This window comes from Sus scrofa, chromosome 1, assembly GCF_054392235.1.
Source record: "Sus scrofa isolate SSC_HxYL_T2T_F1_AM1 chromosome 1, Sscrofa_HxYL_maternal_Yorkshire_Landrace_v2.0, whole genome shotgun sequence".
Lineage (NCBI taxonomy): Eukaryota > Metazoa > Chordata > Mammalia > Artiodactyla > Suidae > Sus > Sus scrofa.
In genome coordinates, this window is record NC_139383.1 from 118111568 (window position 1) to 118135865 (window position 24298).

Consider the following 24298-nt stretch of genomic DNA (forward strand, 5'->3'; position numbering starts at 1 on the left):
GGTTAACGATCCGGCGTTGCCGTGAGCTGTGGTGTAGGTTGCAGACGCGGCTCGGATCCCCCGTTGCTGTGGCTCTGGCATAGGCCGGTGGCTACAGCTCCGATTGGACCCTTAGCCTGGGAACCTCCACATGCCGCGGGAGCGGCCCAAGAAATAGCAACAACAACAACAACAACAACAACAAAAGACAAAAAGACAAAAAAAAAAAAAAAAAAAAAAAAAAAGTAATAAAATAAGGTTATCTAACAAAGCTTCTAAAAGTTAGCTTGGGTAAAAGAAGGAAAAATCTCCATACTGAGGGAGCCAATGGAGAAGGTATTTTGGAATCTGAACTACTTAAACAGTAAATGCATGTAGGTTAATATATAAATGTGTACGAAATTATTTCAGAGTCAGATTTCTTCTTTTTTTTTTTTCTCTTTGGCCACATCCATGGCATGTGGAAGTTCCCTGGCAAGGGATTGAACCTGTACCACAGCAGTGACCCAAGCCACTGAGGTGACAACACTGGGTCTTTAACCTGTCAGGCCACCATAGTACTCCCTCGGAGTCAGATTTCTTTCTGAAATGTACCAGAGATGTCACCTGCCACAGCGCCCCTGAGAGCAGGAGGGCCTGACGTGCCCAAGTTCTCTGTCCTAGCAGCTCAAATGCGCACTAGGGAGACAGAGGAGCCCCTTACAAAGCACCCAGCAGGGCTCTTCTCCGGTATTCACCCTCTCTCCACATTTACCTCCTCAATGTTTCTTATCCAATTCTTGATATTGTCAAAGGACTTTTCATTTGTGATGTCATAGACCAGCATGATTCCCTACAAGAGAAAAAGAAAGATTTAGTACTCTCCATATTTAAAGGTAAAGGATATAATGTCAACGTACTCCTCCTAAAACCTATGCTTAGTCCTTTTCTGTCTTTATGAAAGGAATTTATGATAAAATTTTAAAGGACAAAGAAACAAAAATAAACATTAGAAGATAAACCATTTAAAAATATCAGACATCAGATCTTTTAAAATGTGATGTTGCCTTTCATTAAATCTGTATAACAAAAGACATATTTTAGGTGCCTGTGTTTTACTTAGTAACATGTTGATCAGTCCATATAAAGAGAAATAATTTTAAGGCAGTAAGATTATAATCTTTGTATAAGGGTAAGAAGCAAGATGATTTCTGCTTAGAATAAGCAAGTGCACAACAGAAGTGATTGCCTCTGACTCTCAATGTTCTCTCTTTTAACTTAAACCTCCTTCCAGCTTCAGTTCTTATCATATGAGGTCAGGTGGAAGGGTGTATCACCTTTACCACAATCACTAATTCATTAAAGGTTAATAGTGAAAAGTGCTTATTTACATGATGAAACAATGGAAGATTTTTCTTCTCATGGCTGGCTAGCAAAGAAAACAATGAACCAATGATTATACAATTAATTATAATGTTGACAACTGCTATGAAGAAGCTAGAGGGGCTCTGAGTAAAAATGCTAATCTAATCTGGTTAAGGGGCTGTGGGATGGTCAGAGAAGGCTTCCCCCCACCAAAAAAGACATTAAAGCCAAGGCCTGGAGTTCCCGCTGTGGCACAAAGGGATTGGTGGCATCGCTGCAGCACCAGCATGCAGGTTCCATCTCTGGCCAGGCATAGTGGGTTAAAAGATCTGGCACTTCCACAACTGCAATGTAGCTTGCAACTGCAGCTCAGATCTGATCCCCAGCCTGGGAACTCCATATGCTGTGGGGTGGCCAAAAAAAAAGAAAAAAAAAAGAAAGAAAGAAAAAAGAAAAGAAAAAAAGCTAAGGCCTGAGCACTGGGTGGACTTGAGTTGGGCCAAGGGGTAGAGGCTAGGGTGAAAAGGGGAGGCCCTCAGTGCCTAGGACATAGCAGAAATGTGCTAAATATCTTGCTCCCTAGGAAGGCCTGGAAGCCACTATATTAAGTAAAAGAACGTCAGCTTGGTAAGACTGCCCACATCCCCCAGGAAAAGGCACAAGATGAGGCCAAAGAGATAAAGGGGGGGGGGGTCAGGTGTGCCCTGGAGACCCCTGACTGGACATTGGCTCCCAGATGGCCCCTGTGGTCACCAAAAACCACTAAGTGTAACAGGAGGTTGTCTTTGTCCCCTTCAGATCTCCCTTTCAGCCCTGTACTCTCGCTTTGAATACAGCTCTGCCAACCAGCCCAAGCAGATCCCTGGGGGCCATCTCCACCACCAGTCAGTCACTGACTCCTACAGACTCAACAACTATCTCCACAACCTGATACCCAACCTCCACCTCACATGCAAGGCCTTATTCACATTCTCATCAAGGGGCCTTTACCTGAATTACTCAAGTCTCCCAGCTTTCATTCTTAACCTCCTCTAATCCTCTCCATAAAGGCACCAGAGTTATCATTTCACTACTTAAAAGCCTTTAGTATTCCTCCACTGTACTCAAAATTAAATTAAAATCCCTTCAATGGTAGGTAAAGTCCTTCAAGGTCTGGCTTCCAACTTTGCAAATAAGTATAAAGCATAAATATAAATAAATATAAAACACATAAGTACATATAGATAAAAGAATCCAGGAAACAGCAAAATGTTAACAGAAGCTCTCTCTCATGGTGGTGGGATTCTGGATGATTTCTTGTAATTTTCAAAGCTTTCTATACTACATGTAACCTTTTGACAAACAGAAAAATATGTATTATATCATTTAAATGACAAAAAGTATTCTTCTCTATCCTCCCTTCTTCTAGCCTCAAATGCAAATGTTTAATTTTGGCTACACTGTAAAGAAGATTTTATAATTACCAAGGTAATTAAAAAAGGAATCAAAGTGGAGAACTGTAAATTTACATGGTAAATTTTATGTTACATATATTTTACCACAATTTAAAAAAAAATCACAGGTCCCGCTGTGGCACAATGGGATTGGCGGCGTCTCTGCAGCACCAAGATGCCAGTTTGATCTCCAGCCCAGCACAGTGGGGTAAAGGATCCAGCATTGCCACAGCTGCAGCACAGGTTGAAATTGCAGCTCAGATCTGATCCATGGCCCAGGAACTCCATGTGCCACAGGGTGGCCAAAAGACAAAACAAAACAAAACAAAAAAACTCCTCAAAATGCAGTCTGAATAATTCCTGATTCAAAGTGTTCAGTTGCAGGAGTTCCTGTTGTGGCTCAGCAGTAATGAACCTGACTAGTATCCATGAGGATACAAGTTCGATCCCTGGCCATGCTCAGTGGGTTGAGGATCCAGAGTTGCCATGAGCTGTGGTGTAGGTCGCAGACGCGGCTCAGATTCTGCGTTGCTGTGGCTCTGGCGTAGGCCAGCAGCTGTAACTCTAGTTGGACCCCTAGCCTGGGAACCTCCATATGCCGCGGGTGTGGTCCTAAAAAGACAAAAGACAAATTAAAAAAAAAGAAATTAACCAAAAAACTACTCTTTCGGCTACGAAGACAACCTCAATCTTCACTGCTTTCTGTCTGTCAAGTGGCACTCTGGGCAGTCAGCAGAGAAGTGTGAACACAGTGTTGTGGTTAAGGGTACAGATTCTGGTGTCAGAGGCATCAAGCTCCACCAAGCAATGGGGGATCCTGGAGACACTTATCTTATCCCCGTTGGTCTGATTTTTCTCACTTGGAAAATGAGAACAGCACATCTTTCACTCTGGATTTCTGAGGACCTACTGAGATGTTATTTGTAAAGTACTTCACCCAGAACCCAGGCCCCAGCTTGGACTCAATCACTGACAGATATTATTATTTCATATATTTGGTTTCAATAGCAGGAATCCTTCGATTATTTCTTATGTTTGTAAGCTAATTCATATTATCAATCAGGTGGAAATACGAATTCAGGTACACCAGTTAAAAACTTTAATCAAAAAAAAAACTTTGGGGAGTTCCCGTCGTGGCGCAGTGGTTAACGAATCCGACTAGGAACCATGAGGTTGCGGGTTCGGTCCCTGCCCTTGCTCAGTGGGTTAACGATCCGGCGTTGCCGTGAGCTGTGGTGTAGGTTGCAGACACGGCTTGGATCCCGCGTTGCTGTGGCTCTGGCGTAGGCCGGTGGCTACAGCTCCGATTCAACCCCTAGCCTGGGAACCTCCATATGCCGCGGGAGCGGCCCAAGAAATAGCAACAACAACAACAACAACAACAAAAAGACAAAAGACAAAAAAAAAAAAAAAAACAACTTTGTATAATCAAGAATACACACCTTTAACAACAACAGGCTCCTTAGAGTCACAAAACAGTACTGAGAAATGTTGACGACACAATGATATGGTCCCCTTTCCCCCTCCAAAGTCAGACCGTCCATCAGCATTACTGCTATGCCTGTGAATGTTGCTGAATAATTTGAAATACACCAAAAGAATCTGCCATGGTGGCAGGTTCAGTACCATGCTTACCAAAACGCTGCATGCCTGAACTAACCGAACTAAACCTGCCAGAACCTCCACTTGCTGAAGTGAGAACACAACTGGACGAGAACACGATGGCCCTACATCCCACTGGAACAGATGACATGCAGGATCCACGACTCGAGTGGAGCAGGATTGTCTGAAGATGTATCTAAGACTATTTCTAGGTCTGAAATTTTCCACTGATTCCCCCCTCAGCAAGTATTTATTGAGCATCTACTATATGTAAGGCACTGGCATCAAAGCAGAACAAAAGAGATAAAAATCCCTACCTTCAATATTCTATCTTACGAGATAGATATTCTGTCTTATGAGAGCAACAATTTCTAATGATCTGCAGTAATGGGAAAAAGGCTAGGCAGTAGAGAAATGAAAGACAGAAAATCCTCAAATCTAAATTAAAGAACACATTTCAATGACCTTTCCTCATACCACAACTAGAGCTACACATTCAAGGGAAACAACTGCTCCATATTCTAAGTGTTCTTGCCCATTCTTTACTGAAAAACAAGCTTGAGGTAGTATCAAGACATCACTTCTAGAAAATAAAAAACTGGTCAACAGAAAGGCTTATGTTTATAAGATGCCTCTAATCAAAATTACCTATCAACTATTCTAAATCATCCTTGTCTGCTAAGATGACCTTATTTACCCCTAAAATCCTTTCTGGGAGATATAAACAACCAATAAACTTCTTCCCAGCACACAAGATTAAGTCCCTTCCCTTTGATTCTAATCTGAACAAAATAGAGAGTAGCTGTCAACTGTCCTTCTTAAAATGATGACCTCTCATAATCTTAAAAGCATTATAGGGTAGAGAACACATATGTATAAAGTGCTTGGTGGTATATAGTGTCAAGGTGGTAGAGCTTTAAAAAGGAATCCCCAGGAGTTCACTGCTATGGCTTGGGATGCTTCTGGGCTAGAGTTCTATCCCTGGCCTGGGAACTTCCATATGCAGTGGGGCGTAGCCACCCTCTCCAGAAAAAAAGGGAGTCCTCCAAAGGAATCTCCCTCCTCTGTGTGGGGATGAGTTACTGGCACTCAAATACTGGAGGGTGAGTGTCAGTGGAGGAGGAAGGGAACGCAGCAAGATCATAAGGGATCTGCGGATTCAGGTTACATCTTCCTGAAGGTAAAGGGACAGCTCTCGCCCCTACAGGTGTCACCCCTACACCAGTCTCAGGAGCACAACACTCTTTAATGCAATAAGCTGGGTATGATGGCAGCCAATACCCCACAGTCTACTAGGCTGGGCTATGTGATCTCAACCGTTCAACCTTCCAAGACTCGGAGCATATTGGGCTTCATCATCATTCAAAGCTCCAAGTTAAGCTTAGGCCTAAAAGCTACAGAGAAAGTCCCATTCTGGGCCTGACGTTCTAGGCGTGATTCAGTAAAGCTCAGCTTTTTTTTTTTTTCTTTTTCTGTCTGTTTTAGGGCCACACCTGTGGCAAATGGAAGTTCTGAGGCTAGGGGTTGAATTAGAGCTGCAGCTGCTGGGCCTACATCTCGGCCACAGCAAGGCCAGATCCGAGGCAAGTCACTGCAATGCCGGATTCTTAACCCACTGAGCAAGGCCAGGGATAGAACCCACGTCCTCATGGATACTATTGGGTTCGTTAACCTGCTGAGCCACGACGGGAAGTCCAAGCTCAGATTTTAAGCTGTCTTATTCACCACCATTCTCAACAGCACACAGAATCTGCCCTGAGCCAATGAGCAATATAAATGGACTGTACAGATGAACTATCCTCAAAAGGAAAATAGCCAAGTGGTGAGGTTATGATAGTAAGGACAAAGCTAGGATATAGCAAAGAAGCACTTGGTAGTCAAGATCTGCCAGATTCTAAACCTCAAAGAGTCACAGATCATTTGGTACTTCCTGGCCAGCTGGCAGAATCTGGGGGAGGAGATTCTAATAGGAGTGGGTGTTGTGGACCTGGTGAGAGATAAGAGATGATGGTGGCAGGGCTGAAGGGTGAGAGGGCACAAGAAAGGAACATTCAGTCACAAAGTTTCCGGTTTGCTAAGATCTGGCAAAGGTATTAGTAAAAGGAAAAAGCACAAAAATATACAATCACTTAGAATGTGTGGCAGAGTTTTACGCTAATTATGTGATTAACATGGTGAAAACCAAAGGCAGAGTATACTGCAACTCAACACAAAACATAAAAAACCCTTTAAATGTCTTGCTTTCACATAAAAAAAAGCTATCTCTTCCAATGCACTAGACTCTAGCTTGAATCTTACAAACCTGACAAATGAATATTCATGTTCTCCTTCCACAAAAACCCTAAAACGCACTCACCATGGCTCCTCTATAGTATGCTGTAGTGATGGTTCGAAATCTTTCCTGGCCCGCTGTGTCCCTAAAATTTGAAACAAAGGAGAGAGTGGTTTGAAAAGTCATCACCAGCATGGCTGAGGAAAGACTGTGCTGAAGGGGATATAACTGTGGTCTGCTCACAAACGCAGCAGTTTCAGGGAGAAGGGAACGAGACACAAAGGGAGCCTGTTGTGCGGCTGGGAGCTGGAGGCGGCGATGGCCACGGGCGCCTGTCAGGAGCTCACAATGACTTGGATGAAAAACTTAGACCTTGACGGTAAAAGCAGCAGTGGGAAAATGCATGGCCCTGCTAGGAACTGGCACGTTTTATTACTCAACCACGTGAGGGAAAGAATAGAGAATAGTTCTAAATTCTTGGACTCCTAGAGGCAGTTCTAATCCTTTTTTATAAATGCCTGATGATTAAGGCATTTTGCTCTCTTGACTGAAAGTCTGATTTCTGTACAAAGCAAGCAACTGGGCTGGACTTACTACTGTGTGAATTCTGCTCAGCAGAGCACGCTAAAATGGATCTACTCAAGAACTTTTTCAGGTATAGAGCCTGTGATTAAATGAGACCCAGGAGTCCAACACATAATTGCTGAGATGTTTCCAAAGACTTCAAAATATAACCACCTCAAAATTACATAAATTCCTATATATTCCTGCTTTTTGGCTGATGGTGTACCATTAAAATACATTCTTAAAAATGCAAATGGTTCCAATTACATTTACTGAAGCCATCGCTAATAAAGGAAGTCAAATTTCCTTGGAATCTGAGAAAATCAATATTCCTAAATTTGCCACTTCCTGTCAGAACTAATTTCATTCCCTGTGCTATTAAGACAAAACTAAATTGTACAATTTGATTGCTTTTAAAAAAATAAGCATTTGGGGAACTATACTAAAAATCTAATTCATACTAAACTCAAATGAGATGAAGGCCCAAGGGAAATGTAGTAAATTAAAAATATTTATAAATATCTTAACATTTACGGATATCTTACAAAATACTTGCACACACTGCTCACATGATGCCCACCGCAGCCCAATGTGGTGGTATCACCATCATCTTTGTTCCGCAAAGAGGAAATAGGCTCAGGTGGGCTGTGGTTCCAGCTCTGCCACTAAACAGCTCACAGCCTTGAATGAGACTCAAGCATCCTAGGTCTTGGATGTTTAGTGCAGGGTCATGCCTCACACTTTTGTCATCTTATCCTGCCATCCTCTCACTCATCAGGATAAAACACAGTGGCACTTGTTTGGTACTCAGCAAACGAATCATGGGGAAAACAGAAGCCAAGCACCTTTGAGTAGACCAACTGTATATATATATATATATACATATATACATGCATTGCATTTTAGGTCCACATCCATGGCATACAGAAGTTCCCAGGCTAGGGGCTGAATTGGAGCTACAGCTGCCGGCCTACGCCACAGCCACAGCAACACAGGATCCAAGCCGTGTCTGCGACCTACACCACAGCTCACGTCACCGCTGGATCCTTTAACCCACAGGCCAGGGACCAAACTGGCATCCTCATGGATCCTAGTCAGGTTTGTTAACCGCTGAGCCATGAAGGGAACTTGCAGACTAACTGTATTTTGATTCTAACATGCTACTTGATTTAGAACCAGTTCTGCAGCAAGGATGGATAAGAAACCCTACTATCCTAAATGTAGGTCATGAAGATTGAATGGACACTATTTTGCTGCCAAGAGTATTGATAAATAGTGCCACAGAGTTCTAATTAGCTAATCACCCACAGGCTCCTACAAACACTCCTTATTATGATCAGAACTACACAGCACAGTCAGAGATTCTCTGTGTTTCCTTCTTTAAAAAAATCTTATTAAACATATTTAAATTGAGACGTTCCCGTCGTGACGAAGCGGAAATGAATCTGACTAGGAACCTTGAGGTTGGGGGTTCGACCCTGGCTTCACTCAGTAGGTTAAGGATCCGGCGTTGCCGTGAGCTGTGGTGCAGGTCATAGACGTGGCTCGGATCCTGAGTTGCTGTGGCTGTGGTGTAGGCCAGCAGCTGTAGCTCCAATTTGACCCTAGCCTGGGAACCTCCATATGCCGAGGGTGCAACCCTAAAAAGCAAAAAATAAATAAATAAATAAACAAACAATCTAAGTCCTCATTTTCTCCTCTTTGAAAGAAGGGCTGGTGGATTTCAACATCCTGTTCCAGTTCTAATCTGGTTCTGAAATTCAAAGAAAAGCAGCCTAAGGAAAAAGCTGATACATATATATTACTTTACTCTTTTGCCCTGCTTCCTTCTTAGTCTATGATGCTCAAAATTTCTAACCTTTGTTTCCTGCTGTCCTCATCAAACATTAGGTCCATAAACATCACCCCCCCAAAAAAAAAAAAAAAAAAAAAAAAACCCTCAAGGCTCCAAATGGCCCTATACCGAAAGAAATTAAATCAGCTTATAGGGGGTTAAAAAAAAAAATCTAGAGTTTGAGTTCAAGCCAAAAATACTGAACTAGGCAATCGGAGTGAACCATATTTATTCACTACAGTTTGACAAATTTTTTAGGAATTAACCAGTCAGAGTTGTGTGATCATAAGATCTTTGCCTTGCATATTATAACATGAGAGATGAGAGGCATGTCTTTTTCCTCCCTTATTCTCCAGTGCAGTGTTTCTCTCTCTCTCTCCTTTAGCTGCAACTGCAGCATGTGGAAATTCCCAGGCCAGGGATCGAACCCACACTACAGTTGTGACTTGTGCCACAGCCATGGCAATGCTGGATCCTTAACCTGTTGCACCACAAGGGAACATCTCATTTTTTATTTAAAGAATAGAAATTGTCAAGTGATAAAACAGTGGAGCTGGAAGGGAACCCGGATGTCCTCAGTCTGACTGACCAATTCACAAATGAGGACAAGGAGGCCCTAAGAAGGGAAGCCAGTGGTCCCAAGTCCTCATTTAGAGGCTAGCATCTAGATGTGCACTTCATTTGGGGGTTCCCACTTGCCTACACTTTGCCTTGTGTGATTTCACGGCTGCAGTAACTACAATGAAAAAGTGACTGACATGGTTTAGAGTTGAGTTTCCTCCCCTATAAAATTAGCATTTTGGAAGAATGAGTTCCCAGACCTCTCTTCTGGCTATAAGAGTTAATGAGCGATATTATCCTTCCCATCCCACTCTTGGTGGAGATATCTTTCCTATTTCCCCTTGGTTCTTTTTTTTTTTAAGATTTTTTTTTATTATAGTTGATTTACAATGTTCTCCTCTTGGTTCTGACAAAAAAAAAGATGTTCCAGCTACCACAGGATATATCTAACTCAACACAATTCACCCTGTAATTCTCACTTCCAATTATCAACTAAGGCAGAAACATGGAGTGCATTATGTTTTTTTTTTTTTTTTTTACTCACCATATCTGAAGCTTAATTTTCTTTCCATCCAGTTCTATCGTTCTGATTTTAAAATCAATTCCTGCCAGAAAAAAAAAAGACATGCTAAATTTCTTCAAATAGAATCCAAGTCTTATTAGGAAAAGGACAAAGATTTCTATTGAAAAAAAGCTCTCCAACGCACTGGAAAATGTGAACACAGAGAGGGTGTGAACGGTATGTTTCCTCTGAATACAGGCTGAAGAAAGGAATGCTAATTACTCTGCAAAGAATTCCCACACATGTTAAATGCAACGTATTATACGCCTCATTATTTTGACACAAATGGATCCCATCCCTCAAAGTTACATAATTTAGACAGAATGAGAACATGCCATATTTTCTACTTCCGGAAATACATATAAACAAAGCTTCCTACCCACCCCTCATGCCCTGTCTTTCCCTAAAGAAGGCCTTGAAGACCTCTGTCTTCCTCTACCTCCTTCCATTTGTTTCTTTAGAATCTGCAACTGGCTAAGGAAGAAAAAAACAAACAAACAAAATGCAGGGAAGCTGGTAAATTCATTTTATATAGTTAGCAAGTATTTTACATACACTTTAACAAATATCCCCTGCATTTTACCGGCTAGAGCTAAAATAACTAAAATAATTTTTATCCCTGGCTGTCCTTTAGAATTACCTGGAGAACTTTAAAAAAGTAAATAAAAACAATTGTGACTAGGCCTGCTTGCTTCCCCAATTTCTGAGATTCTGACTTAATTAGCCAAGGGTGGGATCTGTGCACCAGTAATTTTAAAAGCACCCCAGGTGATTCGAACCTGAAACCAACATTGACAGCTCGTACGTGAGAGCCATTTGTGGCTCCAATGCTCCAAAGTACCACTCCTCTTTCACCTCTTTTCTCCTACTATGGTAGCTCAAAACTTACTCAGCAAATTTAACTACAAAGAACCACAAGAACCCTGACAAACATCAGCAGGCTCTATCGTTCACCAGGAACAGGCTGCGACTCTTTCCAAAGGGACGAGTTAGTGAACACGACTTGGTTGCAGTTTGTTAAATTCTCATCATCTGGCTACTCGGCTTTGTTTTAGACTTTTCTATTCTATCCCAGTCTCTACAAAACCCCTTCAAGTGGTTTCCAAGACATTTCAAGGAAACATGTCAATGACATATCCTCTAAAGTGACTTAAACATTAACTGCAGCTATTTCGAGGGGAGAAACGCCTTCAACGGCTATATTACTACAATATTTCTACATATTAATGTTGAGAAAAACCAAAAAGGTTGCTTGCTAGCTCCAGCTTTATATAAGGCAAAGGCACAAACCAAGTGGAACTGCTCCATCGTCTCTGCGTTTCACCCAGGGAACCTTTTCAAGTAGCTTGTGAATCTTGAAATAGGCAACAATCACACCCAAGCTAATCTAGCAGAATAGTTTTCACTCTTTCCCCTCCCTAATAGCCGTGTAAATGTTAACAATCTGATACCCAATATTCCCAGTTATCCAGCTCACATTTCCTCCTCTAAGGTACCTCCGTACTGCAGGATCCGCAGTGGCTGAAGCAAAACTGAGCAACGTAGCATGAATATTATTAACATCACATTTACTGTGTTCATCATTCATTTAAGACCTAACACACACTGATTTTTATTGTGCTCTCCAAATCCAGGGTAACAATAACCCTCTAGGGATTCTCCTCTAGCCTTTCTCTTTTTGGTCCCGCCTCAGAGAACAATGCCCAGAACCTGGTAGGCAATCAGTAAATGCTTCTTGAAATAAACAGTTTAAAAAAAAAAAAATCACAGTTTTCCAAATTCTCAGAAACAAAAAATAGAATGGTGGTTATGATGGGCTGAAGGGAGGGGGGAAAAGGAGAGCTGTTGTTGAATGGATACAGAGTTTCAGATTAGCAAGAGGAGTTACAGATAAGCAAGACAAGATGGGTTTCACAACAATGTGAATATACTTGACACTGAACTGTTCACGTGAAAACATGGTTAAGATGATAAGCTGTATTTTATGTGGATTTTTTTGTTTTGTTTTGTTTTATTTTACCACAACAGAGAAGAAGAAAATCTCATGACTTTCAAAGTACCTACTGGATATCTGGAAAATAACTTTCTTAACTGGAAGGCAAAGGCATCCAACAGTTCATCTTTTAATAGCTCATTCACATTTCAAATAAAAGATGGTGTCTGTCAAAACTCCAGGCAAATAAATACTTTTCCTTATTCTGTTTTACTAAGATATAACTCCTGTTTTTTCGAGGTTGTTTTTACCTGTGGTCAGGAGTCATGGGCAACTTTTCCACCTTTGCGCAACAAAGCCATTTAAGTCTCCCTTAAAGTCTCGGTTACTCTCCGCTTATCTGAAACATCAAGGAAACTCTACTGGCCCAGCTCTTTCTTTGTTTTTTGTAATTGTTAGAAGGATTACCTTTCTGTTTTGTGAGGAGGTTCTACCATTATCTGTGATACTTCACCATCAAGTCACTATTCAGAGGTTTTCAATGTTTTGTAAGAGTTGAGAACTGGTATTTTGCTGTGGTTGACAGTGCTGTCAGGAGCCAGCTGACAGACAAATGCTGTAGAGCACAGTCAAACTAGCACAACCTGAATTTCACTAAAAATGGGAAATATCATTCATGGATCATTGAGAAGCACTGGCCCTGGAAGTCAAACGACCTAGACTGTAAATGGGTTCTGTCATTAACAACTTTTTAGGAGGCTGCTTACCTCCTCTGAACCTCCATGTTCTCATCCATAAAAAAGGTTGAGAGGATCTAACTAGATAAATTTGATAATGTGTTTGTGCTGTGGAACGCTGAAATTCCCCGCAAGTGTGAGATATTACACATTCAGATGCTATTACCCGTTAGCTCTTGTCACCTTAGCCATGGATTAAGGTAATAGTTTCCCAGGGCACCGTGCCAACATCTCTCTGGGTTTAATTCCCCTGTATGCCACTGTGCGAATAGCTTTCAACAATCCCTGTGGCACTGTCACCTCCCTATTCAAGAAGTCATGGCTCCAACTTCCTGGGTCTGGCAATCCAGCCTTTCCCACCCAGACACACCCCACTCCGGACCCTGCCACCCTCCCAGCCTCTGTGTCTCTCACTGGGCCCGGCCCCTCCTCCCCTCTGCACGTGCACAGCCAGCTCCCTTGGCAGCCCTCTCAGAGGAGGGCTCTGCACCCGTGTGGTCCTCCCCCTCCTTCCCTCCTCAGCTCTCCCCTCAGCTCTGTCCATCCCAACCTCCAGGCCTCACTTTTGCACAGCAATTCCATCCTGTGTTACCAATATGTGAACATACTGCTCTGAACTGCTCTCACAGCAAGCAAGGGTTCCATCCTCCCTTTGCCAATTAGGTTGCACCCAGAAACATGTATAGAATAGATACTAAATGAAAGGGTAGATACCCTTCTGTCATCAAGTAAAGGTTAAGTGTGGAGAGAGCTACAAAAACCTTGAGAGTTCTAAGTTTCATGCATACTCTAGTGACCATAGTAAGGATGCTGAGAAATCCTATTGCAGTAAGAAAAGGAAGACCTCTATATTATAATTAATTTGATAGTAATGGCAGTAGGATACAGAGTACATTAACACTCACTCTAAAGGAAAGACAACTTCCCGAGGCTACTCCAAGGTTAAAAGAATAGCCAGTCATAAGAATAATAATATAATGATATCAATCAGGATGCTTTCTACTGCAAATAACAGAAACCTCACATCAAACTATCTTAAGGTAATTTGTTGACTCAGAGGACAAGTCCAGTTGTGAGTTCAGAGACGGCTCCATCCAATAGTTCCGGCTCATTTCTCTGTACCTCCTTTGGCTCTGCCCTCATGGGAGTATCCGTTTCATCCTCTGCCTGAAAGCAGTTCCTGACTACAGCAGCAATACTGAGCAGAAAAGGCATCAGCTTCCTGTGCCTCTCTCTTAAAAGTGAGGAAATATTTCCCCAAGCCTCCTCTCCTCCACGTCTCATTTCTGGATTTATAACCATGGGAATGTCATGTTCTGGGGAACAAGGCTGAGTTTCAGAACTAATTACTGCCACAGGGCAGTTAGCAAGAGAGGATTAATCTAAACCCAGCCCTAAATTTAGATTAATCAAGGCCCATCCCCGGAGCTGGGTCACCCTCCTGACCTACAAGGCTGCTAAAAATAGAAGAGAGAGAGGAAAAGCTGTTAAATCAATCATAATTATCTGTTAGAATAATACAAATTTAAGAATATTTTTATTCATAGTTACATGAATGGAAAAATTATAACAGTTATCACTACTATCCTAGCATGAATGTTATTAATTTTATAACTCCAGTACTTCTCTGAAAGTACTTCTGCCTAGAGTTCAGCCACGAACAAGAGAACATGAAACAGGAACTGCCACATCTCTGGGCTACAGCATGATGTTCACTGCTGGGAGGGTCCCCAAGGCCACGGCTCCAAAGACCCGACTTGCACTCTAGCCCCAACTGATGAGGGATCGCAGAGGAGGAGGCAGCGCATCAGCAGCAGCAAGAACCACAGCCCATCCTGGCAGTAAGGGAGCAACTTTTTTTTTTCCCTTTAAGGACTCTACAATTTCAAAAATACAGCTTCTGAAGGGCATTATATTTAGGGTCAAAAAGCCCTTTGTATTTCAATAGCATTTTAGAAAGCATCATTTTTTGGCAGCACATAATACGATAATTCATGTTCAAAATGACAACCCTGAGTCATCCCACCTCATGAGCCATCCATGGGCCAGCAGGCTGCATGCAGCCCATCCAGCCAGAAGCACAGGCAACAGTCTACTACTCTCAAAAGATAAAAGCCCACTGTTGCTTCCATGTTGCTTGAATATGCCCTGATACTAATTTCTTGATGGCTTTAAAGAAGCACCAATTTTCTCATTAATATTTCTATCATAAAATAGAAAATCTAAATCATAAGAAAACATTCCCATGAGACCCAAAGCCATTTTTCATTCTGAATTTAAACACACACATTCTCTAATAGATTTTTACTTTTTCTAAATTGATTCTCACACTAAGAGTTGCTCATCACTGATACATATTATGTATCATAAGGAGGCAGGGAAGCAAGTATGAAAAGAATCATAGAATTCTAGGCCTGTAAAGTAGCTTAGTGATCATTTTGCCCCAGCCTCTCTCTGCGCCAAAGAAAACTGGAGGAGATGCAGCAAGACACAGCAACTTACCCAGATTCACAAAGCCCAATTCAGAATGGGGTTAGGACCAACTTTTGGCAGTTAAAGATCAGGCCTTCCTGAAGAGATTGTACCAGAATGTCCATGTCTCCCTGAGGAGGCCTCCTCTTGAAGGGCCATAGCAAAACACGAGCCACAAGAGAAATGCCCACCAGGAGGAAGACAGCATGCTCCATAAGGAAAGACCAGGGAGCAGTGAGCAAAAGCCATGTGTATCAACACTGAGTGACTCTCACAACAATGACAAGTGAAAAGAGCAACTGCAGAAATGCACAGAGTCAAACCATTTCTGTAAAACTTCAATACCAAAAACAACAGTATGTATCATTTATACATCCACCCATGTGTAATTAAAGTATTTTAAAATGTGGGCGTTCCCACATTTTACGTTCCCACATAGTGGCACAGCAGATTAAGGATCCAGCATTGTCACTACTTGTGGTGTGAGTTTGATCCCTGGCCCGGGAACTTCTGCATGTCGCAGGCGTGGTCAAAACCAAACAAAAACAAGTATGTTAAAATGCATGAGAATGATTATGAACAAAATCAAAATAGCTGTTTTTTTCTGGAGAGAAATAGAAAAGGATAGATTAGGGAGGGGTTCATGGAGACTTGGACTCAATTTATTATTTCTAAAAGTGAGTGGTGATACATGGACATGGGAATGTTTTATATTAGGTAGATTTTTGTATGCCTGAAATTGTTCATACTTCTAAAAAAGCAATGATTAGTTACCTGGAAAAATGGCCTAAGGAGAGAGGCACATGGCAGAAGAAAAAAAAAAAATTTTACAGGCATCTGAGAAGATTCAGCCTAGGGAAAAGCAAGCACCACTCCCTCTCCAACTTGTTCAATATACAGAGGGCCTTGGTGACCAGCTATGGGGGGATAGCAAGACCAAATCAGGTTCAGAAAGTGAGGGGGCAGATGAGGGGCTTGGGGTAGCAAGGAGTTCTGGCCACTCAGATTTCCAGTGGGGGTTCAAGGACATTTTCTTCCCTGCCTGGAAGAAAAGGAGCTTCCATTTAGGCCAAGGACCATCAAAGAATGCACATGTGGTCACTGCTGGCAGTGGCACTGTAGGAGGGGAACAAAGGAACTCTGATTTTCCATCAGAAGAGGTTCAGGCTGGGGGAATCGGGTGGGGCGGGGTGCCATGCACCTCTGAGTGGTTTTTGAGGCCTCTGTATGGTTCAGGGTAACCCACAGGAACAAGAGCTGGCAGAGCTGGCACTGGGGCTCTACCGAGGGGATAAGGGACTAAGCACTTGCCCAAAGCACTGCTTAGCAGTTAGTTCTCAGAAACCAGAGGTGTACTTGGAGGCAGCTGAGGGAGGGCTCGGCTAGTAAAATAAAGAGGAGGAAACTCTGAATCTGGCCCAAGTCCACAGTTAACAGACCTTAGAGAGAAAGGGAGCTTGGAATGAGTGGTCTTGTGCTTCCTTTCCTTCTGCAAATATGACATGATTTAACATGGAGAATGAACAGATGGACAAAGTTCTTTCACACGGAAGTCAAATTACTCAGCCAACAGATATAAAACATAACCTTCTCAGTTTCAAGAGAATGGGGAGGTGGCCAGGGTTTGTAAATGGGCTAAAGGGTACCACCGCTGGAGTGTGGGAAAAACCACGAGGAGAGACTAACTCTCTGGGGCCAGCCAGTTGTCTTGACCTTCAGCAAGCTGTGACCCGATGCATTTTTGCTCTGCGGGTGCTGGAGCTTAGAACACACTCTGCTCTCTCTTCATCTCAGGTTGCTTGGGGAAGTTTGCTGCCTGGCCCAGGAAATTTGGGGGTGGAGAAACAGTAGGGACCCTCCTTCAACTGAGGTTTTAAACATGAGATTCCCACTGATACTCTTCTAAAAGTCTTAATGTGGCTAAAGGCAAGAGAGCCATGGGGAAAAAAAATCAGATTTCTGGAACATTTAGCCTTTTGATGAATGGCAATGTAAGACTGCAATGCGTGGTTTTAACCCCATGACACACATCAAGCGAGAAAAAACAAGGGTCATCTATCCCCTCTGACCTACTTTAAGAAGCAGAAGTTTTAACACTGTGCTTTTACAGTTAAAAAGAAAAAAATGTACTTTGTTGCAACAGTACATTTGGGAACAACAAACATCTATGATTCCAGGCTCTCTGAATATGAGTTATGCAGTTTGTCTATTTACATTTCAGAGATATTCCATAAATAGAAAAGAAAAAGTTTCTCAAATATTGAAATCCACTTTAAAGAAATGCTACATTCATTTCCTTACTCAAGATTTGTATTATTAATGATGAGGATATAGTGTAGATGGATCCTGCCAGTTTTGAAACTTTAACAATCATATTTTGCTTATGCTTTTTCTGTGGACTTTTACATATGGAGAATAATAAAATTTTAGAGTGGTTGACTTTAGGATAATTAGGTAAAAATTCCTAATTGGAAAAACAGATTAGTGAAATAGGAAAAAATATAAGCCATAGATTGAAGCTTTAAAACATTATTTTTCCAAAATAAAGGACTTGGAAAAAAAAGTATAAAAGTAAAAACAAAATTTAAGCATGTTGTGACTCCGTGGTAATGAACCCAACTGGTATCCAAGAGGACTTGGGTTTGATCCCTGGCATCACTCAGTGGGTTAAGGATCTGGCATTGCTATGAGCTGTGTTGTAGATCTTGGATGAAGCTCAGATCTGGCATTGCTGTGGCTGTGGCATAAATCAGCAGCTACAGCTTCAATTTGACACCTAGCCTGGGAACTTCCATATGCCATGGGTTTGGCCCTAAAAAAAAAAAAAAGAATGTTACTTAGATTGAAAGAGAGGTTTATTTGTTTATTTATTTTTTATTTGTTTATTTGTGGGGGTTTTTGGGGTGGGGGGAGTTCCTGAGTCAGGAATCTAACTTGCGCCACAGGAGTAACCAGAGCCACAGCAGTGACAAAGCTGAATCCTTAACCCACTGACCCACAAGGGAACTCCCAACATTTTTTTTTTCCCCAGCCACACCTACAGCATATGGATATTCCCAGGCTAGGGGTCGAATTGGAGCTGCACCTGCTGGCCTACACCACAGCCACAGCAATACCAGATCCGAGCCTCATCCAAGACCTATACCACAACTTGTGGCAATGCTGGATCCTTAACCCACTGAGAGAGGCCAAAGATTCAATCTGCATCTTCATGGAGACAACATCAGGTTCTTAATCCACTGTGCCAGAGTGGGAACTCCCCAACATTGTTCTTTTTAAAATACACATTCTATAAGTTCATAAAAGCATTATTTCCACCAAGTAACAACTTTGCTGCATATATTTAGAACTATTCTTTGGGTTTTATGATCACTGACAGCCAAATATGTTAGTTTTGTTAAATCCAACATTGGAAAGGAGATTTTTTTTTTTTTTTGGTCTTTTTGTATTTTCTAGGCCTCCACCAGTGGCATGGAGGTTCCCAGGCTAGGGGTCTAATCGGAGCTGTAGCTGCCAGCCTACACCACAGCCACAGCAATAGGGGATCCAAGCCACGTCTGTGACCTACACCACAGTTCACGGCAACACCGAATCCTTAACCCACTGAGCAAGGCCAGGGACCGAACCTGCAACCTCATGGTTTCTAGTCGGATTCGTTAACCACTGCGCCACAACGGGAACTCCAAGAATTTTTTTTTTTCTTTTTTAAGGTAGACTAACAAGTGGTCTGTGGATATAATCTGCCCTTAAAGGAAAGGACACATGACACAGTAAAAAGAAGACTGGTGCAGCAGGTTAAGGATCTGGAGGTGTCACTGCAGCAGCTTGGGTCAGTGCTGCGGCTCACGATCAGTCCCTGGCCTGGGAACCTCCTATGGTGCAGGCATGGCCAAAAACAAACAAACAAACAAACAAACAAAAAAACCAGACAAGAAGTTTGCAGATTTTTTGGTTCTTCTCCTCTAAATAGGAAGAGATAAATGAAATGCCATTTATGATGTAAATCAAAAGTAACACTTACTACGACTTCCTGCTGAAAAAGCTGAACATCTTTATGCTGTTTTGAAATTTCCTATTTATTATTTATTTAAATTCAATTCTTGGTACTCCTCATAAGGCAGCTGAACTCATAAAATCTAAGCATGTTAACAAAAGATAAGAAATTTTAGAAATTAGGAAGTATTTCCAATTTTTCTCTGAGCTACAAACACATGCGTGACAGATAAAAAAATAGTGCAGTTAAGAATAATTTGGGAGTTCCCGTCGTGGCGCAGTGGTTAACGAATCCGACTAGGAACCATGAGGTTGCGGGTTCGATCCCTGCCCTTGCTCAGTGGGTTAACGATCCGGCATTGCCGTGAGCTGTGGTGTAGGTCGCAGACGCGGCTCGGATCCCGCGTTGCTGTGGCTCTGGCGTAGGCCGTTGGCTACAGCTCTGATTCAACCCCTAGCCTGGGAACCTCCATATGCCGCGGGAGCGGCCCAAGAAATAGCAACAATAACAACAAAGACAAAAAAAAAAAAAAAAAAAAGAATAATTTGAAGGAATCTCTATATTTTAGAATCTCAAAGGGCTTTATAGATTAAAATAGAAAGATCTAATTAACCCTTAAGATGTCTTTGGGCAATAAAAGGGCAAAATAACAAGTCACTATAATACCATATAATAACTGCTAAAATATAACTGTGTTGAATTACAAATAAAAGGTTTTTAATGCTAGAACTGCCAAAATGTTGAGAGGAAAAAACAAGAATAGCAAGTAAAGTATAATAACACAGCTACAACAACTAATACATAGTATGGAGAAATACCTAGGAAGGACTGAGAACTTTAAATCTGATTAAGGAGCCAAACAGCAAAAACCCGGTGTTCAACTCACCATTTGAAAATGGCCAAAGAATGCACAAAGCTCTTTTGCAAATCTTGCACTTTCAAAAGGAAATGTGTTTCAAGTGTTACTCAATCTGGAAGTAGCAATGTGCTTGAAGTTGTCAATATGTGGATTTTAGAGGCTTTCAATGAACAGATGTTTTCCCTTCAATAAAATATCTTTTCATAAAAAAGCCTAATTTATGAGCTAGACTTCCTTGAAAAGTAAAAGTTCAGAATACCTCTGAGATTTCCATCCCTTTTCCTGTTATCACTCATGATCATCCCAAGAACCAAACTGCTCCCCAATGAAACCAGTTGCCTCTCCTCTGCTCTCTCCACCGTTTCTGAGACAGTGTACCTGTAACAGGAAAACCCCTCCAGTATGAGTCCTAAGCCTAGAATTTGTTTGTACTTTGACAACGTAGGGTCAGGTCTTTTTCATCTAATGGTAAAGGGAATAATGTGGTTATTCAAAAGATGAAGATGAAAACGGAAATCCCAGATTTTACATATTATTGTTATGGGAAAACCATACTGCCAAATCACTGGAATTATCACTGGAAAAAATTACAACTACATTCCGATGATGTTGCACCAAAAATGCAGGGAAAGAGATCCTTTAGATTTTTCCAAGTATTGACCACGTTATCATATTTTCCATTCATTTGGAGGTAAATGAAAGCTAAAAAGAAAAAAATAAATGAACTAAGTAACAACATCACAACGTGCTTCTAACTAAAAACAAATGATGTAATTTTATTATTTTCCAGGACAATTTCCAAGTCACTTGTTTCAGATTCCAGCCTATAATGGTGAAAAATATGAAATGTAGTGATTTTGGAGTTCCCGTCATGGCTCATCAGAAACGAATCTGACTAGTATCCATGACGATGCAGGTTCGATCCCTGGCCTCGCTCAGTGGATTAAGGATCTGGCGTTGCCGTGAGCTGTGGTATAGGTTGCAGATATGGCTCGGATCCCACGTTGCTGTGGCTGTGGTGTAGGCTAGCAGCTGTAGCTCCAATTTGACCCCTAGTCTGGGAACTTCCATATGCTGCAGGTGGGGCTCTAAAAAGACAAAAAGACCAAAAAAAAAAAAAAAAAAAAAAAACCCAAAAACAGGAGTGATTTTCCTCACCCAGTTAATACAAATCAACTTTTAATAGGAGGGGGTAAGGGTCTGCTCCAAAGTACTAGAGGATGAAAAATATCATCTCAAAAGTCATACACTCTGTCCTGCAATACCCACTCTACCCCTCCCATCTTCCTTTCCACTGACTTTTTTCTAAATAAAAGGAAAATGATCAGAGATTACAAAATAAACAACTGCAAACTCACAGTGCTCTGAAGCTAGTTAGCAAAAAAGCCTTTTCTTGATCAAAACCAAATCAATGCCACAAAAGTATAGTAAAATTAAGCATCACTTAAGCTCACTGCAGAAAGGGTAACAGATGGATAATTATAATAAGCTACTGCTAATGAGTAGGGTTAAAAAAGACAGATGGGGTATATGCAAAATAAAAGGAAGAGACAAAAATCAATAAAAACGGCACAAACAGCATATAGTTTTCCCAGTCAAAAATGAAAAACTTATTGCTGATTGTACTATCCTGATATGTAAACACACTTCCCTATGATATAAAAGTTCAAAGTTGTCACAGGTGAGGCCATAAAAAGGAAAAAAAGAAAGTTTAAAGTTGACAACACTCTATAACCTTCATGCATAAACTCTTCTACCAGCCCATTACATATCTCTCTCTCTCTCTCTCTCTCTCTCTCTCTCTCTCTCACACACACACACACACACACAGCCACCCACCTCTAAATACTTAAGACATTTTTGTAACTTTGTAGGGTGAAAAAGGATTCTGCTGCCTACTATTACCTAGGCTTGACTTTTAAAACAGAATACAATGTTACAACTGGGTTGGTAACTTGGAGATCTTCTCCAACCTTTACAGTAGCTAGACATGTCATATTTTTTTTCTCCCAAGTCCCTCAGCTAATTGCCATTTTAAACTTCAAACTCACAAAGAATGAGTAATAACTATATTCAAAGTAATAAAAAGAGTGGGTTGTCAAAATATGCTATAGCAAATTCACATTCGATCATTATTCTCCCTATTTCTAAAGCCCTGTAGGTTTTTTGGGGGGGAAGGGAAGGAAACCTAGGTAATATTAACAAGAGACGGTTTTTTTTTTTGTTGTTGTTGTTTTTGTTTTTAAGACATCCTGATATTTTAATGGCTGGGAGATTCATCCAGTATCACATAATTTTTCTAAAATTGACAAAAAAATCTATTTCAAATTATGTTTTATCAGCTTGTTTTTATAAAACCAACTTCAAAGTGGCCTTTCCCACCCAAGGTCCTCTATCCCCAATAATGAAGATCAGACATTAGAGCAAGAAACTAACTGAACAGTTTCCACTGCCTGGCCCACAAGCTTGGATAGGAGAATTACTTACCTTAGGTTTCCTTTAACACACTTCTTTTAAAATAGACAGTTCTTTCCAAATCCTGGAGAATGTCTGTTAGGACTTGTCCTTCTCAGGCAAGTGTTTCAAAATTTCAAATACATTTTTAAAAACAGGTCATAATCAGGCAGTTGCCCTAACCAAGAGGCACATAAGAGAATCATTTGCAAGCCTCTGGCCGGACCTTGGGTCCTGGAGAGCAATGACCCTGATTTCCCACAGCAGAGCATGAGGAGTGAGGGACCAAGAGCTACATCTTCCCTTAGGCAGGTACAGACACACACGTGCTTCCTTGAAAATAGCATCCACCTCCCCGCCTGTGCCCTGCCTCCCTACAGCAGCCCCGCCTCTAATTCCAATGCTAGAGTAGCCACTAAAGGCTTTGCGTCTTTTTCACCATGAAGGAGTATTTTGAGTCTATTATAAGTAATCAAGATTAGGTAGAAACTTGGAAAGTATGTTATATGTGATAAAAGCAACAAAATATAAAATGTACCATGTCTGTAACTATGTAGAAAATATATGTCCATATAGAAAGCAACAGTAAAACAGTAAAGCAGGAGTTCCTGTTGTGGCTCAGGGGCAACGAATCTGACTAGGAACCATGAGGTGGCAGGTTCGATCCCTGGCCTCGCTCAGTGGGTCAAGGATCTGGCGTTGCCATGAGCTGTGGTGTAGGTCGCAGACGTGGCTTGGATCTGGTGTTGCTGTGGCTCTGGCATAGGCTGGCAGCTACAGCTCCAATTTGACCCCTAGCCTGGGAACCTCCATATGCTGTGAGTGTGGCCTTAGAAAAAGAAAAAAGAAACAAACAAACAAAAAACAGTAAAGCAGGTATGTTAGGGCAAGTATGTTACTGTGAGATGATTTTCCAAATTATGAATTTAGAAGGTTTCACATACTCCTATACTATCTTTGCCTTAAGCAATTTTGAAGAAAATACTACATACCCTCTAGGTGAAACAGTACTCAGTTCAACTATACTTCAAATTCTGGGTTAAAGAAGCTTTGGGGGATTGTTCTTCCAAAAATTTACCACTGAATATAATGGTGGGGAAAAAGCAGAAAACAGGTGTACCAAATAACCAATTCATACATTCCATCCAAAAGCCTCTTTAACTGAAGACTGCAACCATTATCTACCAAACAGCCTGGACGAGTGTGTCCCTCTTCCCCTAATTCCTTCAGTTCCAGTTTATTTACTGTCACCTGCAAGAGAATGTGTGAGAAGACAAAGAGATGAAGAAATGTGAGCCTGCTTTCACAGGATGTGTCTCAGTGGCATCTGCAGAACAAACCCAGGAAGAAAGGCATCGTATGCAGATTTCATTTTTTCCATGCTTTCCCAGTCCCTAATTAACAAGATAATTCTGAGTTTGCCATACGATAATTTATTAATCATATTCAATTAATCTAATCAGCTGTAAAACAGGAGAGGGCAACAGTGCAAGTTCTAAGAAAAGAAGTTCACTGGACTTGAAAAACTGCTTAGCCAAGGCTCACGATGAATTCCCGTATACACAAAGGGCACGAGTGGCCCTGGTGAATAATTTGCTTTGTTTGTTTGTTTTTTTGATTTGCTTTTTAGGGCTGCACATGCATCATATGGAGGTTCTCAGGCTGGGGGTCGAAACAGAGCTGCAGCTGCCAGCCTAC

The 24298-nt window shown here is 41.5% G+C and overlaps 1 protein-coding gene across 1 annotated transcript in view; it reads right to left on the reverse strand.

The window, feature by feature from the left end:
- Positions 1–24298, reverse strand: part of RAB8B (RAB8B, member RAS oncogene family) — a 67292-nt gene that overhangs the window by 10108 nt on the left and 32886 nt on the right. Inside the window, exons 2-4 of the mRNA XM_001929029.8 lie at positions 10134–10194; positions 6715–6775; positions 734–811 (exon numbers count right to left, since the gene is read on the reverse strand). Coding sequence (XP_001929064.4) covers positions 734–811; positions 6715–6775; positions 10134–10194 — 200 coding nt within the window. The remainder of the gene's footprint in view (positions 1–733; positions 812–6714; positions 6776–10133; positions 10195–24298) is intronic.